The 19,653-nt window shown below is 42.1% G+C and overlaps 1 protein-coding gene across 1 annotated transcript; it reads right to left on the bottom strand.

The window, feature by feature from the left end:
- Window positions 1-523: 523 nt before the first annotated feature.
- LOC311266377 (uncharacterized protein) lies at window positions 524-4,935 on the bottom strand (the record flags this gene model as incomplete). The annotated part of the gene is made up of 6 exons (XM_084368724.1): window positions 4,610-4,935; window positions 2,719-2,845; window positions 2,446-2,541; window positions 2,060-2,205; window positions 737-873; window positions 524-650 (listed from the first exon to the last, which is right to left on the bottom strand). Exons 1-6 carry the CDS (start codon window positions 4,610-4,612, stop codon window positions 524-526), a joined length of 636 nt encoding a protein of 211 aa, XP_084224850.1. The 5' UTR covers window positions 4,613-4,935.
- Between the last annotated feature and the right edge of the window lie 14,718 nt (window positions 4,936-19,653).

Raw genomic sequence — 19,653 nt, 5'->3', positions numbered from 1 at the left:
CAATCACTGAAAGTAAAATCACATATTTTCACAAATGTTTGTTTAAATTCACATTTTTTGCCTACCAGTCCCTTCGTGTCCAAGAAACGAGGAAACATTTGAAGAATATCTGCTGATTGCTGTGGGTCATGGAGCATCTGTTGACGATATGGGAATGTCTCCTTCATCTTCTGGAAGACTAAGTCACGATCAGTGGTGTGGTGAAGAAGAGACATGGCCTCCATACATTCATCTCCTGTTTGCTGGTCATCTAGGGAGCCGAGTGTTCTTGATGATGTGGGACCCCCTTTTAGCTCCACTCTGTTATGGGATGTAGATGTGGTTCTGGACTGACGTTGCACAGTCTTGACACGCCACTCAAGGAAGCCTTTGTTGCTCTGAATGTCCGAAATGTCTGAAATGTTCCTGAAAATAAAAGAGTACTTCTGGTTAGAGTGCAGACAATATCAAGTTTTTGACAGCCTTAGTGCATGTATGCTGCTTAGACACAAAAGATCAACAAACCAAAATGAAACAGCCATCATTATTGCACACCACGATTACATTTCAAACTCACATATCCCTTTTTTGAGTATGGGTCCTTCAAAGATGGGAAAAGCGACAGAATCCCAAGGGTGTGAAACTCCTTTGTCGTCTTGTTTACAAATCTCCTGCAAAAGCAAAAGTATTGTTTATGATAATATTCTTGCCCCGTCTACAAATGTGACTTTGATGTCATTGACATCAAGTGTCTTACCCTTCCTTTTCACGCATGTGAGCCACAATGATGTTCACCATTAAACGCCGGGTGGAATCTTTCAAACTCCCGGTCTCTTCATACTCTTTGATCACAGTCATGCCTGCTGGCTTAGAGGTGAGAATTCGCTCCACTGCCTAAAATACAAAACAATTAACAACAAAATTAAGACATTAATTAAGATGGACTTTGAAGAAAGGCAAATTTAAAAATTAATTAATGTTAGGGCCCGACCGATATGGATTTTTTGGGGCCGATGTCGATACCGATTATTAGGGGGAAAAAAATCCGATAACCAAATAATCGGCCGATTTTTTATTTTTTTTTATAAAGTTTTAAAATGTTATTAATTTAAGTAATATATCTACATATTTACTTTTTTTTTTTTTGAACAAATGGCTGCTTTTGAGCCTTTCAGACACTTCTACAAAGAATTAAAGGCAGACAAATAATTTCAAATCCTTTTTATTGCTGAGTCAAGCAGCATAACGGTTTTTAAAAAAAAAAAATCAGGAACACTCCATATACTGTAGGCTACTCCTCTTCACGCCGACAGGAAGACCGACTGGAAGACCGACTGATCATCTCAGTAATATACCACGGATTTATGAATCAAACTCGGACCAGAAAAGCGTTTTCAACTACTCGCCCCCCCCTCCCCCTCCCTCCCTCCGCCGGTCGGTGCCTCCCCGTCTTAACTCACGTTACTCATTTTGCTCCGGTCTTATCTGGAGACATGCAGCTGCCTCAGTGAGAGAAGTAGCTAGTCGATTACGTAATGTGTACTGTGATGTTTATTCTACCGTTACTGGCACGGCTAATATGTGTAGCAAGGCTAATAGCAGATGGCTAATTCTAACTTTAGCTTGCATATTATATAGTGCTTAAACGTTAACTCGGCGTGATCGAGACCAACACAGCGGGGAACATCGTGAACTGGGTTGAATTGAAACTTGTTGACTTATTGTTTATTTCACAAACTTGTTTATTTACCGTTGTGGCGGACCACTCTCCTCCGTGCGTCCCTGCTGCTGCCTGCTCCAGATCAGTCACTCTGCTGTAGTGTGAGGTGGTTAGTGGATAGTGGATGGAGTTTGTCATGAGGTCGGTGCGCCCTCTACAGGATAAATAGCCTAATGTCGGGGGATCTTTTCAAATGGGGGAACATTTTCAAAGTAAAACCAAGTCTTATTCCCTGCATTTTATTTCTGAAAATATCGGCGACAATCGGCGAGTTTTGGCCGATTACAGATTAGTCTCAAATGGGCTATAATCGGTCGGGCCCTCATTAATGTATTTAAAAGTATGAAGTTATAAGATTACATTTCTTGCGCAGGTGCTGTCCATGACAGGCTGATTCATTTGAGATCCAGCATCACTTGCTGGACTGCTCAGACTGCTTGAGAGGGACAACGAATCTGTTAGACTTGGGGAGGAAGACCCTTCACCTTGCTGCAGTAGTGTAAAATCTGAGGACCACAAATACAGTAACAACATTAGGTTACAGGGCACATACAATCAAAAATTAACAAATACACAACTGCCATATACAGTAGGGTGCCATGGAGGATCAAGAACTAGCACATTTTCATTCCAAAAGATCACTTCACACCAAGGTTTACTTTATTTAAATCACAACTTGCCCCATTAGATGAGAGGACCATTTTGTATTTCATAATAAACATTATAAGCCTGCCTACCACACCTACTGAGTGTCACAAATTCAGTCAGGTTGAAGAAGTCTGCAAATTCTGTTGGGTCTGAGCAGTCAGCCATGTTCTTGGATGACTCTGCAAGTGGGATGACTGAAATGAGAAGGATAGAGGAGAGTCAAAATACATTTTTTTGATTGCTCAGGATATCAATCTGCAAGCTGCTGAGATTTTTTTTTTTTTTTTTTTTTTTTTTACAAACATTACCACAACTCTGTAAAAGCTTTACTGCAAAAAACAAACAAGCCCAGAAATGTTCAATCCTCTTACCATCATCAATGGAGATGACAAAACACATTGATTCTGTTGCAAGTTCTGGAAAGACATCCTCATCCACCTCTATGCCCTGCTCATCTGTGACTTTTAGCACTTTGTCTTCTGGTATGAGAAACTTCTGCTGCACTGAAGCACAACATTTAAAGTCCGTGTGAAGCAAATTCAGCCATTTTCTTCTAAACACATTAAATAGGTTATAAATGTATTTCCTTAAAACATGTAAAAAGCCATTCAGCCATTTATAATTTAGTTATGGAGCTAGGCTGCCAAACTGTATTTCAACATTTCTGTGTTCAGGATTTAATGGGCGGGTCAGAAATCATAGCCGCGTTACGTAACGCGGCTATGATTAGCATAAACCCCGCCCTGCTGCGGAAGCAGTATAAGTACGTTCAGTGCATTAGCTTCAGTGGTTTTCCGCTAGCTCTCGAGTCTCGGATAGCATCGCTTATGATAGTCTGCAGCTAGCTAACCAGTCATGTCTCCTCCACGTAGCTCATGCATCTTTCCTGGATGCCACAGTGTGCAGGCCAGGGTAACGGCTCAGTTAGCTTATTTAAGTCTCCTACCGAGACAACGTAAGGAAATGGTGGATCGATGTTGTCAAGAGGAGCTACTGTGGAGAGTTCAAAATCACCACCAACACCAGTCTCTGCAGTGTCCACTTTACCCCCGATAGTTACAGCACGGCCACCGGCATTACGTGCCCGCCACCGAGCCTCTCCGTCCGCCGACAGAGGCTGCTACCATCACGGCCACCGGAGAGAGAGCACCTGCTGTCGGTGGCGGGCACGTAATGCCGGTGGCCGCGATGGTAGCAGCCGCTGTCGGCGGACGGAGAGGATGTGCCCGCCACCGATCCTCTCCGTCCCGCTGACAGCAGGTGCTCTCATCTCCGCCACCGGCATTACGTGCCCGCCACGATCTTCTCCGTCCCCGGCTTGCATCCTCCCGTCCTGCCGACAGCGGCTGCTACCATCACGGCCACCGGTATTACGTGCCCGCCACGATCTTCTCCGTCCCCGGCTTGCATCCTCCCGTCCTGCCGACAGCGGCTGCTACCATCACGGCCACCGGCAGTACGTGCCCGCCACGATCTTCTCCGTCCCCGGCTTGCATCCTCCCGTCCTACCGACAGCGGCTGCTACCATCACGGCCACCGGAGAGAGAGCACCTGCTGTCGGTGGCGGGCACGTAATGCCGGTGGCCGCGATGGTAGCAGCCGCTGTCGGTGGACGGAGAGGACGTGCCCGCCACCGATCCTCTCTGTCCCGCTGACAGCAGGTGCTCTCATCTCCGCCACTGGTATTACGTGCCCGCCACGATCTTCTCCGTCCCCGGCTTGCATCCTCCCGTCCTGCCGACAGCGGCTGCTACCATCACGGCCACCGGCACTACGTGCCCGCCACCGACGGCAGGTGCTCTCATCTCCGGTGGCGGGCACATAATGCCGGTGGCCGTGATGGTAGCAGCCGCTGTCGGCAGGACGGGAGGATGCAAGCCGGGGACGGAGAAGATCGATGGCGGGCACATAGCGATGCCCGCCACCGATCCTCTCTGTCCCGCCGACAGTAGGTGCTCTCATCTCCGCCACCGGCATTACGTGCCCGCCAGTGTAAGTGTGTGCTTATGTTATAAATATTGTATTCGTTTAATTAAATGCATTTTGCTGAAGGTGCAAATCCTGGAAGTGATTTTACATCGTGCCCATGTAATGTTAGCAAATGTTATTGCATTTAATCATGACATGATTTGGCCTGATTCCCTGAGCGAGTCCATCTGACAGCACAATGATAATCCACAGGTAATATTTTATGTGCACCAATATAGCTATGACAAGGAATTATATGTAGACTGGGGTTTAAATTACTGGGAAATAAATTACCATTCTGATGGAGGCTGTGAGGAACGAGGCTGAGCACTATCAGTGTCGGACTCAAACAGGTAGTGCTGGGTCCTTCAGACGATGCTGCTAGCACTAGCTTCCATTGTTGCTAGGCTACGTCCTTGTGCAGTACACAGAGGGCTCCCCTCCCGCGGTGGGCGTGGTTCCAGCGCCTCTAACTGACACGCCCACAGCGTTTCACAGCAGAGAGAAGTGCTTGTTTTTCCATGATTTTGAGACCTAATTTTATATACTTAGCAATTTTTTTAATCTTTCAAATTTGGCTCAGTGGTCAATGATACATGCTACTGTGGTGTGGCAAACTCATAACACAATTTTTTTGCTGCTTTACACGCACTTTAACACGTTATTAAATGATTATTTCCCCTTTAATGACATCAGACAACCCATAGGTATCACCTACCTGCATTGATAAAATCTGAGAAGCTGACCTCTTCGAGATTCACATATTTCTTTGTTCTTCCATGTTGTACCTTCAACAACATCTTGACCACTTGAGGGGAAAATAACGTTAATAATTTTAACGTGTAAAAGTGTAGGCTAATGTTAAACTCAAATACACATGCCAGTAATGACGAGCGTGGTGTTAATTCCACACGCAAAGTGCAAAAAGTGAAAAAAAGCAGAGCCACCGATTTATATTAAGCATGGTCCGACATGTTCGGCGTTAGCTTCAGCAGCTAGCTAAGTTAGCTGCTGAATTTAACCCCGAACGCTAGCTCGCTAGCTAGCGAGTCTGGCCTCGCAAAATCAGTCTATGACAAAACATACAAATGTGCCGTTATTATACTGATGGAGGCCTACTATAACGTTAGTTTGAGGAGTAAAATGGCACTTTTACCTGCCTCACGAGTCCCGACAAGTTTGGGGCAAACTTCAGCAGCTAACGTTAGCGACCAAGGTACGTTTTATCAGTCTGTTTTCTGGGAATAATTGACACAAGCAGAACCCATTAAACAAGCCGTTTTTTCGTTTTTGGGCAAAATGGAAAAAACGAAAAAACGGCTCCTTTTCTTGTTTTTTGGTTCTCACTTACAAAACGCATTTACCACTCAATATTTTGTTTCCGTTGGTGGGCGGGTCCTCTGATTGGCCAGTGTGCTTCCTTGCCCTGTGCTCTTCAAAATAAAAGTTCTTCCGTTTGATAATGTCCACAAAAATATTGCTGTATTATAGACACTAGCAGACACAGAGGTCCCCAACACCCACAGTCAAGACTGACCCGGCTTCAAATAAATACAATAGTATTCATAATCATTTGAAAATGAGAACTTATGAAGTTTTGATGACTTCAGTGCAGTTGATGTTTAGCCACGAGGTGGCGCAGTTGTTACATGAAGAGTAGACCTCAGGGCTTTATTACGAAGGAGGCTCAACATCTCCAGGCTCTGTGTTCATAACCCGGTTCAACAAAACCTAAAGCCCCGGTCAGAGCTAACTGTATCACGACGGTGGTCATTGTCCGGCTCTGAGCTTTGTGCTCTGTGCGCGTTCACATCAAAGGAGCTGCGATCGCGGGCTGCTGAGAGCTGAGAGAGCTGAGGAATAGGAGTGATCACAACCAAATATGAAGTTTTTAATTTCTGACAGCTGAACATTGTGCATCTTTTTTTCTTGTTGAAAGATATTTTATATTGTTTTCATTTTATTATTTACTGACGGTGATTACAGAATGCGAGTGTGTTATATTGAAAGCGAGGCTGGGTGTGCCTATGAATATAGGCTACAGTGAGTTTTTTAAGGTGCTGTACAAGCAAATCATATCGTCTACTCTGAACAATGACAGATAAACAAATGATTTTGCTCTTTGCTCATGGCAGTTGTGACAGTCATTTTTGTTTACATGTCAGCAGGCAAGCTTCACTCATTCCAGGGATGTATTATGCTTTGTCCTATAGCCTACTTAATTGTATCACTTGGAACATGTTATGAAATGGATCTATAGTATAGAAATTTGCTCATAACAGGCGGCTGGAATACAAAGCAAACTTACCTCTCTCGAATGCACATTAATGGAAGTCCTGTATTGTCATCCCAGGACAAAACACAAACAATGCAGTAATGTAATAATATACATCTTTACATGCACAATAATGAGTCATTCAGAGAGTTATTAAATGTTTTTATTATTTAATTACACAGAAACCACATGGCAGGTGCTATTTTCTCATCCATAGGCTACTCTAAGTACAGCAATGTGAGGGTTGGATCACTCTTCAGGAGGTGTCCTCACTCTACCAGTAGAGAATGCTTTCCTGAAATTAGTGAGAAAGTAGCACATACTCTCCCTGGAAGTACAGACTACAAACGGGTTAGGGGAAAATCCTAGAGGAAAGACTGCATATATTTTGGAGAGGGGGGTCGAGCATGTGTCTTGTAAGTGTAAACAGTGAGTTACTGTTATCTGAGGAGCACACGTCATAATTGTGAAGGTTTTTTCAGTTGAGCTTGTTTTTTTCTTTTCTTTAACGTGTTTGGAAATTACTTTTAATGATGTTAACTAGATCTTATAAATGGCCTAAACACATTAAATTTGTATATACCATATACCGTTTGACTATAAGACTTGAAGAATCTCCTCTGTGCAACTATTCATGTAGTCAGTCAATGATCAAACTAGTAGCATGAATATGAATTACAGTCCAAGCGGGTTAGGCAAGGCAAGGCAAGGCAATTTTATTTGTATAGCCTGTTTTTACAAAAAGGTTGTCTCAAAGGGCATCAAACATAGCATGAGCATCATAACAACATCCTCTTCCCTTAAACCCTCACATCCACTGAGGAAAAACTCCCAGGAAACCCTTTTAACAGGGGAAAAATTGGAGAAACATCAGGGTGAGCAACAGAGGAGGGATCCCTCACCAAGGACAGGCAGACGTGCAATAGATGTTGTATACGGACATGAAAACAGTTTATAACAGAGAATATGGAAAAACATGGAAATGGTTGACAGAAGCTGAAGAAGGTAGCTTCTGGTGGGCAGGAAAGGCAGGGAGAGCAGGCCAGCTTAATGGGAGTAGTGGGTGGCAGACTGGGTCGTGAACAGGGAGGGCAGGCTGGTTTAACAGCGGGGGGGAAGGGGGGCGATGCAGGCGACGGTTGGTGCAGAGGGATGGAGCTGTGGAGAATCTGTGGAAACAGAGAGTGTGCAAGATGCCAAGGCCAAACGACAAGGTGCGAGAGGTGAGGAGGGGGGGTCTCTCTACTTAAATGTAATTAGAGTGTCTGCCTCTGACCCATGGAGAGAGCTGGTTCCACAGTAAAGGAGCCCAGTAACTGAAGGCTCTACCTCCCAGTCTGTTTTTAGAGATGAGTAGAAGTGAAAGTACCTGTGTAAAAAACGACTTTGGTAAAAGTGAAAGTACTGATCCAAATATCTACTCAAGTAAAGGTAAAAAGTACAGGCTCTGACAAGTACTCAAAAGTATTTCTATTGCACAATTCACTGCAAAGCAAATAACCACACGATAATTTATCTGGAATCCATTTCAGCAATGTTATTGTTTGAACAAACATTGTTCACTTAAGTTTACCTGCCGGACACAAGATGTATCCTAATGTACTTTACTATAGTCAATCGTAGGCATTTGTATTGTACACTTCAGGTTTACACATCACACTTCTAAACATTAAATCTTGGACCGGGACTGGCTACTAAATTGTGGTGTCACAAATCATGCTCGTAGGCCCAACTCTTTATCAACTTTTTTAATAGCACTTACTTACTTACTTACTTACTGCCCTTTATGCCTACTGGCATGTAGGGCAGCAACAAGGGATTTCCACTCCTGTCTGTTTTGGGCCAGTGTCTTTATAGAGCCCCAGGTGTGATGTAGGGTCTTCAGCTCTCCCTCCATCGTCCTGCGCCAGGTGCTTTTGGGTCGGCCTCTTTTACGTTTGGCATCTGGTGTCCAGTGAAGGGCAGTCTGTGTGATGCTTTCTTGCACCGGAAGTATCTGAACTTCAAAATAAAAGCCCAGTGAATTAAGTTTTAGCCGTAGACAGTAGATGAATGGCCTATAAAAAAAAAATCTTCTTTGTAAATGTTGTGTTTTGAGCACATTAATACATATTCAAAGCTGTGTTTATTTTTACACATTAGCGACAAGCTCATCGTTTAGGTCATCTTCTCCTCGCTGCGCTGGGTCTCTGTCTCCGCTGCGCACGCTGTAGCGCTTCGCTTCCATTCAGTCAGATCATTTTCACAGCGTGTTCTGCCGCCCGTCTCCGGTCCCAACCGGGCTGCGGACATGGAGCAGAGACTGTCCGACAGGCTGTCCCTCTTTGAAGCAGAGGATGAGGTCAGCTTCACTCCCGCTTCTGATCTTAAACAACACTGAACTTCAAAATAAAAGCCCAATGAATTGAATTATAGCCATAGACTGTGCTGACTCAATCCGACCCTGAGATCTCCAACCCCGGGCATATTTGGCAGGTGGCAGCGGCCCCTTTATGGTTCTTTTCTACTGTCCTGATCGTCCCAGCTACACCCAGGCGCAAGAGGGCAAGAGGACTTCTTGTCCCACCACTCTCAGGAGTTGTAGTGGTAACTGTTAAGTGTAGCCTAATTGGCAGCTTAGATGAGGGGATCACCTCCGCTGTGCGTAATAGTCGCGCGTAATGACAGCTCTTCGCCGGTTAAACACAATATACTGCGCGACTTCTTGCATGTTTGTCTTATGACATGATGGAACCTACACAGAGGTATACAGACAGGTGGATCAGGCCCCAAAATCCATGTTGTTCATTTACCAAAAAACACCAGCAGGTGTCGCACTGCGAGCGTACCCTCAGTAATTAAACTGTTTAGCACAAAGTATGGATAAAAATTATGAAACTTTTCAGATGAGATGACATTGAGGGTTCGCTCGCAGTGCGACACCTGCTGGTGTTTTTTGGTAAATGAACAACATGGATTTTAAAAGGGGAAAATAAAGGTTGTGATTGGATCTCCAGTGTGGAGAGAGGATTTACACTCAATGTCCTGTAAACATCACACCGGAACGAAGTCTGTCACTGACATAATCTTAACAATGATACTATTATGATTTGTATGCTTGCTGGCGACGGAATGAGCTTCGCGATGGGCGGACATACTGTAGGCTAGTGGGATAACTGTAGATTCATTGATAAGACTGTCAGGCACACACAAAGCCAGTAATAGCCTACACTGTTTTCGGTATATAATAATGCTGTGTGATGCTAACACGTTAATGTAGCTACGAACCAACTTCCACTCAATATTTATCCATAAATGGACGAAGACGTCCTGAACCAGCTGTCATATCAATTTGCCGCCTGATCCACCTGTCTGTATACCTCTGTGTAGGTTCCACCATGTCATGAGACAAACATGCAAGAAGTCGCGCAGTTTATTGTGTTTAACCGGCGAAGAGCTGTCATTACGCGCGACTATTACGCACGGCGGAGGTGATCCCCTCATCTAAGCTGCCAATTAGGCTACACTTAACAGTTACCACTACAACTCCTGAGAGTGGTGGGACAAGAAGTCCTCTTGCCCTCTTGCGCCTGGGTGTAGCTGGGACGATCAGGACAGTAGAAAAGAACCATAAAGGGGCCGCTGCCACCTGCCAAATATGCCCGGGGTTGGAGATCTCAGGGTCGGATTGAGTCAGCACAGTCTATGGCTATAATTAAATTCATTGGGCTTTTATTTTGAAGTTCAGTGTTGTTTAAGATCAGAAGCGGGAGTGAAGCTGACCTCATCCTCTGCTTCAAAGAGGGACAGCCTGTCGGACAGTCTCTGCTCCGTGTCCGCAGCCCGGTAGGTACCGGAGACGGGCGGCAGAACACGCTGTGAAAATGATCTGGCTGAATGGAAGCGAAGCGCTACAGCGTGCGCAGCGGAGACAGAGACCCAGCGAAGCGAGGAGAAGATGAACTAAACGATGAGCTTGTCGCTAATGTATAAAAGTAAACACAGCTTTGAATATGTATTAATGTGCTCAAAACACAACATTTACAAAGAAGAATTTTTTTATAGGCCATTCATCTAATGTCTACGGCTAAAACTTAATTCATTGGGCTTTTATTTTGAAGTTCAGACACTTCCGGTCTGTCATCAGCCTTAATGTGCTGTTTAAGATCAAAAAACGAAAAGACAATCAAAATTTAACCGTAATTTTATTTTGGTTTCCTCGTTTTTTCGTTTTAAAACCAAAAACCAAAAAACGAAAAAAACAGCCTGAATTTTGTTTTTTTGGTTTTTGGTTTGAAACGGAAAACCAAATTACCAGCTTACTTTCGTTTTCTGACAGTTTGGTTTAAAGGAAAAATCAAACTAACAAAACGTACATGGACCTTATACGGCTTATTGTCGTCTTAAAGCCCTGCACAGCCTGATATAACGTAAGTTTGCGGAGTAAAACCACACTTTTACCTGGCTCAAGAGTCACGGTGAAGTCCAAGTGAAGACGACTGAGTGGAGCACGGCGACAAAGCTGCACATTAACTCAGGTGTAGTGTTGAATCAGGCTCCTCAACACTCAGTGAATGAACACCGAAATATTACTCCGCCAAAGAGTTACCCTGAACACAAGCCGTAGTTGAATGTAGAGAATAAACTCCCAAAATCTTACACTTTAACACTTTTTTGTTTAACTCCAGAATTTTGAACTCCAGAAATTTGCTGTGTACGGAAGCAGGAATAATAAGAAAAACTTTAATAAATTCCAGAAGAACAAATAGTGTGAATGCTGTGTCAGCATTCACACTAATAAATTCCAGAAGAACAATAGTGTGAATGCTTTGAAGCAATCACACTAATAATAAATTCCAGAAGAACAATAGTGTGAATGCTGTGTCAGCAGTCACACTAAATAGGGAAATAAATACTAAATACATTTTTTGGGGGGGAAAAAACAAAACTAAATAAAATAAAATAACAGTAATTTGATTTTAATTGAATAGTAATGAATAGTAATTTTTGCTGGATTTCTGTTGATCATTGTGATAGTTGGGCGACTCGACCAATTTAGGGCAGAGTAATACCGGGTTCTGGGAACGCCGGAGCTAATAGGAGGAAAAGGTGTTTTGCCTATTAAGCTGTTTTACCGCTGGATTGGGGGCTAAATCAGAGCCGAGTGGAACCAAGCGGAGACAAGGGGTCTCTTAAGGTCACCACCGCTGGTTGGCTGCTTTTTTTCAGAATTTGTAGCGTAAACAAACTGAATTCACGGTGACGACCGACCGGGTCTTAGGGATAAATATATCCAGTGCACTGGAACGAGTGACAAGTAGAACAATGGGAGGTAAATCCAGCAAAAACCAGGAAGCTGGCGTAGGACCAGACCTGGCTGCCCCAAACATAAATTACATGAAAGTTAATTATGGTAATGAGGCTATAGAGCCTTTACATGTCTGGTTTTCCCTGCAGAGGGACATTCAGCATGAGACAGCTGAATCTGTTGGAGGAGAGGATACATTTTTGAATAAAAGAGATAAAAACAAAAAGAAAAGTGTCGCGTAAAAAACCGGGGGAGGTTGAAAGGCATTTGAAAGCCTTTAATGTGTGGAAAGAGGAAAGTGGATGCAGGGAGAGATGTAAATGTGCTAGTCAAAGTGAGAAGAAAAAGAAAAGTGCGGGCGGCGCTTCCGGGTCGCAACGAAGATGGCAGCTTGATTTCTGTGCTCCCCGACGGTTTCACGAATTAACCCTGATAACCCCTGAGATAACTCAAACGTGAGTGTTTTATAAACGCGATGATGAACAGGGTTAGCACAAGAAGTGGGAAAAATATGACCACGACAGGAAATTCTGGTGAATGTATGCCACAAAATGTTGATAGCCGAAGCAGCTCCCCGACATGCGGGATGAGCGAGGACGGAGAAGACGATGCTAGCTTACGTGGCATACTGAACGAACTACGAGACTTCAGACGAAAAAATAAACATCAACTCGCAGAGATTAAACAAGAAATACACAAGACGAACGACAGACTGGTGGAAGCTGAGACCCGAATTGACGAAGCAGAAACAGCATTACAAGCGATGTCAACGCTTGTGAAACGGCTCTCACAGCGCCAGGCTAACATGGAGGCTAAACTCATAGACCAAGAAGGACGGGCTCGCAGAGACAATATCCGAATATACGGCATACCCGAAGACGCGGAGGGAGACAACGTCTTTTTTCCTGGAAAACCTATTGAAAGAGTCGCTGGGTTTTCCACCAGACACAGAGCTTAAAATTGAAAGAGCACACAGGGCTCCGGTTCTTAAACCCACCGATCCCCAAATAAAGCCTCGGTCTATCATTGCCAAGTTTGCGAGTTACAGAGTGAAAGAAGAGGTGATCCGAAAAGCCTGGCAGAAAAGAGAGGTTTTTTACAACAACACCCGCTTCTACGTAGACCACGACTACCCATCAGCGATCCTTAAGAGACGTGTGGAATATGCGGAAGCAAAGAAAATACTAAAAGAAAGGAAAATTAAATTCCAGACTCCCTACCCAGCGAGACTGCGGGTCTTTTACACCGACGGCATCCGCCTGTATCAGAGCGCAACTGAGGCGACGGAGGACATGGCTTCGCGTGGATTTCCCCTTACCATCATACCTGCTCCAGACAACCCGGATCAACAAGAGGCTGAACTTTTACCCGCATGGCAAGTGGCAGGGCGCCGTCGGGTTGGAGCCATGAACACCACTGATAGAGCAACACAAAAGAAAAATGCCTCCGAGACGCAGTTCAAAGAGAAACTCCAGGAGTTTAGACGGAATCCTCCTCCAGAGTGAGGGACAACCAATCACCTGACCGAGTAAAGGATGCAGATAAGTCTGTCCCAGTCCACACTTTATTTTATGATGTTTATGGACCAGCTGGTCTAATTTCATTCCATTTGATAAGGACTCTAAGGGTTAGGCTGATTTTAATTGCCTTGATGTCTGAAGCCTTATATGGTTCTCTCTTATTTAATTTGAAGTTTGAACGCTCCTGCTTTTTTTTTTTTTTTTTAAAAAGAAACTGTAAAATGGTCAGGATTCAAAAACTCTTCAGCTATGACTGTAGGAGCTATGCAGTCATCTCAAATGGCCCTACTCTTTACAAAGAGCTGGACATCCCTTTATGGGCGCTCTGACACCTCGAGCCCCTCAGAGGCTCACGCAGAAAGAGCCTCAACATTGGAAGCAAAAAACTCTAAAGATGTTTGGTTAAGTTTTGTGTTATTGTTCTCAGTGTGTTTGGTTCATCTCTCGAAGTTCACGAGAGTTTTTGGGATGTATGATGTTCTAAATGCTAGTCATGGTGTGGGGAGAGCTCAGCCATATGCAACACAAGTAGAAGACCATGGCTAATCATAATATTACAATTGTTTCATTTAATGTAAATGGAGTCCTGAACCCAATTAAGAGAAGCAAGATATTGAGTAAAATGAAAAAGGAGAATGCACAGGTTGTGTTCTTACAGGAAACACACCTTAATTCTGTAGAACATGAAAAGCTGAAAAGAATGGGGTTTTCTCAGGTGTATTATTCATCTTGCAAATTAGGCCATAAGAGAGGGGTAGCTATCGTACTATCTCATAGAGTTAAATTTGAAAAAATTTCAGAGATAAAGGACAAGGAGGGAAGATATTCATTTGTCTCAGGCAAGATAGAAGGGATCCAAATAACCTTACTTAATGTTTATGCGCCCCCGGCAGCGATTTGAATTTTTATAGAAAAATCTTTGACTTAATGACGGAGGCAACAGGTATACTTATATGTGGAGGAGACTGGAACATACGCCTCAACCCCAGACTAGATGGCTCCAAAGATTCTACCCAAACCCCCATACACAAGAAACTTAAGATCCTTATGTTGGAGCTGGGAGTGTTAGATCTTTGGAGAGACTTCCACCCAACAGGCCGAGATTACACACATTACTCTCATCCACACGCTGTCTACTCCAGAATCGATTATTTCTTTATCTTCAAAAGAGATCGCCATAGAATACATCACTGTGAGATAGGTAATATTGACTTGTCGGATCACGCACCTCTCTCGTTGACATTGCAATTAAATAATAAACCTGGAAATATACTATGGAGGTTAAATTCAAGTGTTCTTAATAATGAACAATTCAAAACAAAAATTAAAGAAGAAATCAAACATTACATGGAAGAAAACAATAATGGGGAAGTTGGCTCAGAAATTGTATGGGATGCACTAAAAGCCGTTATCAGAGGGAAAATTATATCCTTTTGCGCTTACCAAAAGAAACAAAGACAATTAAGATTATCAGAACTAAATAAAGAATTAAAATAACTCGAGACAAAACACAAGAAGGGATCAAACCCAAACCTCACCTCAAAATTAAAAGAAATTAGGAATGAAATTAATGCTCTGTACACACAAGAAATACAAAAAAAGATGATTTATACAAAACAAAAATATTATGAATCTGGTTAAAAATTTGCTAAGCTACTGGCAAGGAAATTGCAAAAACAACAATCAGATAACACAATCTACAAAATTAGGGACCCACACTCCAAAGCTTTGCTATATAAGAAATATGAAATACAAATGGCGTTTCAGAATTACTATAAAAAACTATACTCCCAACCACAATTATTAGATGAACAACGGATTGAGCAGTTCTTAACATCCCTTAATTTACCCACCCTATCAGAAGATAAAAACAGAAAATTAACAGCTGAAATAACAAAGGACGAGCTGAACAGTGCAATTTCAAGGTTAAAAACGAATAAATCGCCAGGGCCAGATGGGTTCTCTCCTGAATGGTACAAGACCTTTAGGACCGAGTTAATCCCAAATCTTCTTAACATATTTAATACAGCTTTAAAAGAAGGAAAAACCCCGCCAACTTGGAGAGAAGCTACTATCTTGGTTATACCGAAGGAGGGAAATGACAGACTGGACTGTGGATCATATAGACCAATCTCAGTCCTGAATACAGACTACAAACTGTATACATCAATTCTTGCCAAGAGAGTTGAGGAGGTCCTTCCCCACCTTATACACACAGACCAAACAGGCTTCATTTCCCAGAGACAAACTCATGATAATATTAGACGCTCATTACATATCTTGAGCCATATACAAAAACATGAGTTAGAGGCCTTATTGGTGAGCCTGGATGCAGAGAAGGCCTTTGATTCGGTGAGGTGGAAGTTCTTATATAAGACTCTTGAGAGATTTGGGTTTCATAAAGAATTTATTAGGGCTGCCACAAACGATTATTTTGATAGTCGACTAATCACCGACTATTTTTTTCGATTAGTCGACTAATCGGATCATACGTAAATTGAATGTATAACATACAGTTTATCGCACCAGCATGCAGCTGCTCTTCTATAACAATCATTAGCTTTCAGCTTGAAGTGTTACTTACTAAAGATGAAGACAATTAAGATGATAGTTCATTAAACCTTTAATGAAATATAGGGGTGCAACGACTAGTCGACTAGTCGACAAATAGTCGACTACTAAATTAGTCAATGACTAATTTAGTAGTCGACTAGTCGTTAGTGACGACAATTAAATAAGAGCCATTGTTTTTTGTGCGATTCATAATCTGACTATTTTGATAGTCGACTAGTCATCGACTACTATAACGACTAGTCGACTAGTCGTTAGTGGCAGCCCTAGAATTTATTAAGGGAATTAGTACTCTATACAATAATCCAACTGCCCGCATTAAAATAAACGGGTACCTCTCAGACACTATTAAATTAGAAAGGGGCACTAGACAAGGTTGCGGATTATCACCACTCCTTTTCGCACTGTATATCGAACCACTCGCTCAATGGATTAGGCAATCTGACAATATTAAAGGTATTACTATAAACGGGGAACAACACAAAATTGCATTGTACGCAGACGATGTATTAATATGCCTCAAAGACCCCGCTTATTCATTTCCTGAATTATTTAAACTTTTGAATAGTTTTGGTAAATACGCAGGATATAAATTAAATATTCAGAAAACCCAAATCCTAACACAAAATTATACTCCATCTAAACAACTTCAGGATCGATATCATCTGAATTGGGACCAGGATGCAATGAAATATCTAGGTGTACTATTTCCTAAAGACATTTCTACATTAGGAAATACCAACTATGACCCCCTCCTTACAAGAATAAAACTGGATATACAAAGATGGAACTCCAATCCTTTTATGAGCTTTACTCAAAGGGTGGAGACCATAAAAATGAATATACTCCTGAGACTTCTCTTTTTGTTCCAGGCTCTTCCGGTGGAAATACCCACAAAACAATTCTCTGAGTGGGATAACATTATTTCCAGGTTCATATGGCAGGGAAAGAAACCCAGAGTAAGGTTTAAACATTACAATTATTGAAAGAGAGAGGAGGTATTGTATGGAGCTAAATCAGGGTCAAAAGTTTTGTACTTTGAAACTGAACTTTCAAGTTTTGGTCTTGAATTTTGAAAAATTCGCTTCATCCCCTTCAGGGAACGTAGGATCTAAAATGATTCGGCTACGCCACATGATTGGCAGTGAAAAAACTGCATTCATTGACAAACTTTCATTTGCACACCATGCACGAATATCCTGCATGGCTAAAACTGTTTTAATTTCTGAGGCTGTTTACATGTGAGATGTGGAAGCTGTTTTAGACAGTACTGAGGACCAGTTGTAGTACAGGAGCGACAAAATCACGCCAGATTGTGCACAGACACCCACACTTTTAAGTACTGAGATATCCGATTTCCACGTAGCACTGTGAATGCCTCGCAGTGTCCGCTGGCAATGGCGTCTGGTTCTGCTGGCTCACCTGCTGGACCCAGCACACAGGTGAGAAAAGTAAGGTTGGGAAATAGTGATAAATATCAAAATGAGAGGTCGTTTTGTAACAACATACAATGTTTCTGACATTTTTTAAGTGGTGAATTGTCAAAGCTAGAGGTTAAGCATAGGGCTAACGTTAGCATCGAGTAGCTGCTAACGCAGTAGTAGGTAGCAACGTTAGCCTATATAGACTGTGTGAAAAACACAGATAATGCTGTTAATTTGAATAAAGGTAGTGCTGTTTTGTGGTTGCAGGAATGCATGGGGTTCTGAAAAAAACACAAAACGACCTCTCATTTTGATATTTATCACGATTTCCCAACCTTACTATTCTCACCTGTGTGCTGGGTCCAGTGCTACGTGTCGGACATTTCAGTACTTAAAGTGTGGGTGTCTGTGCACAACCTGGCGTGATTTTGTCGCTCCTGTACTACAACTGGTCCTCAGTACTGTCTAAAACAGCTTCCACATCTCACATGTAAACAGCCTCGGAAATTAAAACAGTTTTAGCCGTGCAAGATATTCTTGCATGGTGTGCAAATGAAAGTTTGTCAATGACAGCAGTTTTTTCACTGCCAATCACGTGGCGTAGCCGAATCATTTTAGATCCTACGTTCCCTGAAGGCAACATGATAGGGGAAGGTCTGTAGCCTTCTGGTTAAGCTGTCTGTCATGATGCCACGCCCCCCACGCTAGATCAGGGTCAAAAGTCTGAAACTGAAAAAGAAAGATCTGAAACTGAAAAAAAGATTTGAAACTGTAAAAAAACTAAGATCTGAATCTTAAAAGATAAAACATGAAACTGAAAGAAATAGAATCCCAAATATCAAAACATATGAAAGTGAAAAATGAAAATAAATGATTTATTCAAAAGAATTACCAGAGTTGATCATAATTATTTTTAACCTGAAAAAACTTTTTGTACATTTATTTTTATTTTGAATACGTTGATGTGTTTTTCAAAATTCAAGATCAAAACTTGAAAGTTCATTTTATTTTTTCAAGTACAAAACTTTTGACCCTGATTTAGCTCCATAGTATTTCTGTACCAAATTTAAAGGATTACTTTTTCTCAGCTCAAGTTAGACCATTGATAAATCTGTGTAACCAAGACTATCATGCCAGGTGGAAAGACATCGAGCTATGACAGTGCTGGGTAATAAGGACCTGGAAAAATTTGTAAACAAGTTACAGAATCCATGGACAAAATTCCAAATTAAAACCTGGAACTCAATTAAAGACGCATATAAATTGCATGACAAGTTAGGAATAATTAGGTGGTGTGCCTGCGATCCTTACTTTAAACCAAATCAATTGGACCTTAGATTTAAAAGCTGGATAATTAAGGGAATAACAACATTTTATTCAATAATAGATAAGGGACAACGTAAAAGTTTTGAAACTTTGCAAAGAGATCATTCTTTAGAAAAGCAAGACTTCTACAGGTATCTACAATTACGTAATTACTTCAACAAGGTTATTAGAAACTATTCAGTGGATCCAGAAGACCCAATACAAAAGAGATATTACGTGCTTATTCATCAGAGCGAGTCAAGGGTACTATATCTAGATTATATAAGGGCTTCATGATTAAAAAAACCTACTCCACAGACTGTATTAAAGATAACTGGGAGAAGGAAGGTCATTTTGAAATTCCCAAGGAGGAATGGTACAGTTGTTGTGAGTTTCAGTGGAAATGCACCAACTCACATACATGGAGAGAATTTGCATGGAAATGTTTAATCAGATTCTTTGTAACCCCTAAACAGAAAGCTCACTTTGTGGGAGAGGATCCGCGGTGCTGGAGGATGTGTGGGAGCCGGGATGCAAACCACTGGCATATATTTTGGGAATGTCCAGTTACTGTAAATTTCTGGTCAGAGATGCACAAAATATTAGGAAACATGTTTCATATGAAAATACCATATCATTTCAAAACTTTTATTTTGGGAGAAATTAACTTTCTCACAGGGCATCTCAACAAATACCTATTTGGTGCTCTGATTTCTGCTGGCAAGAAAACCATCACACGACACTGGCTGCATCCTGACCCCCCCACAATAGAGGAATGGGTTGATATTGTTAATGAAATATATATAATGGAAAAGATTACTTTCTCACTCCGCCTACAAATGGATAAATTTACAAAGTCATGGTCAAAATGGATCTCCTATGTACAAATGTCACAGTCACATCCTAGAAACTAAATCACTTGTCTCTGCCCACTTTCTCTCTTAGTCCATGTAAGA

The sequence above is a fragment of the Pagrus pagrus genome, assembly GCF_965226575.1.
Source record: "Pagrus pagrus genome assembly, chromosome: 12".
Classification (NCBI taxonomy): domain Eukaryota; kingdom Metazoa; phylum Chordata; class Actinopteri; order Spariformes; family Sparidae; genus Pagrus; species Pagrus pagrus.
This window is presented reverse-complemented; position numbering and strand designations above follow the sequence as displayed.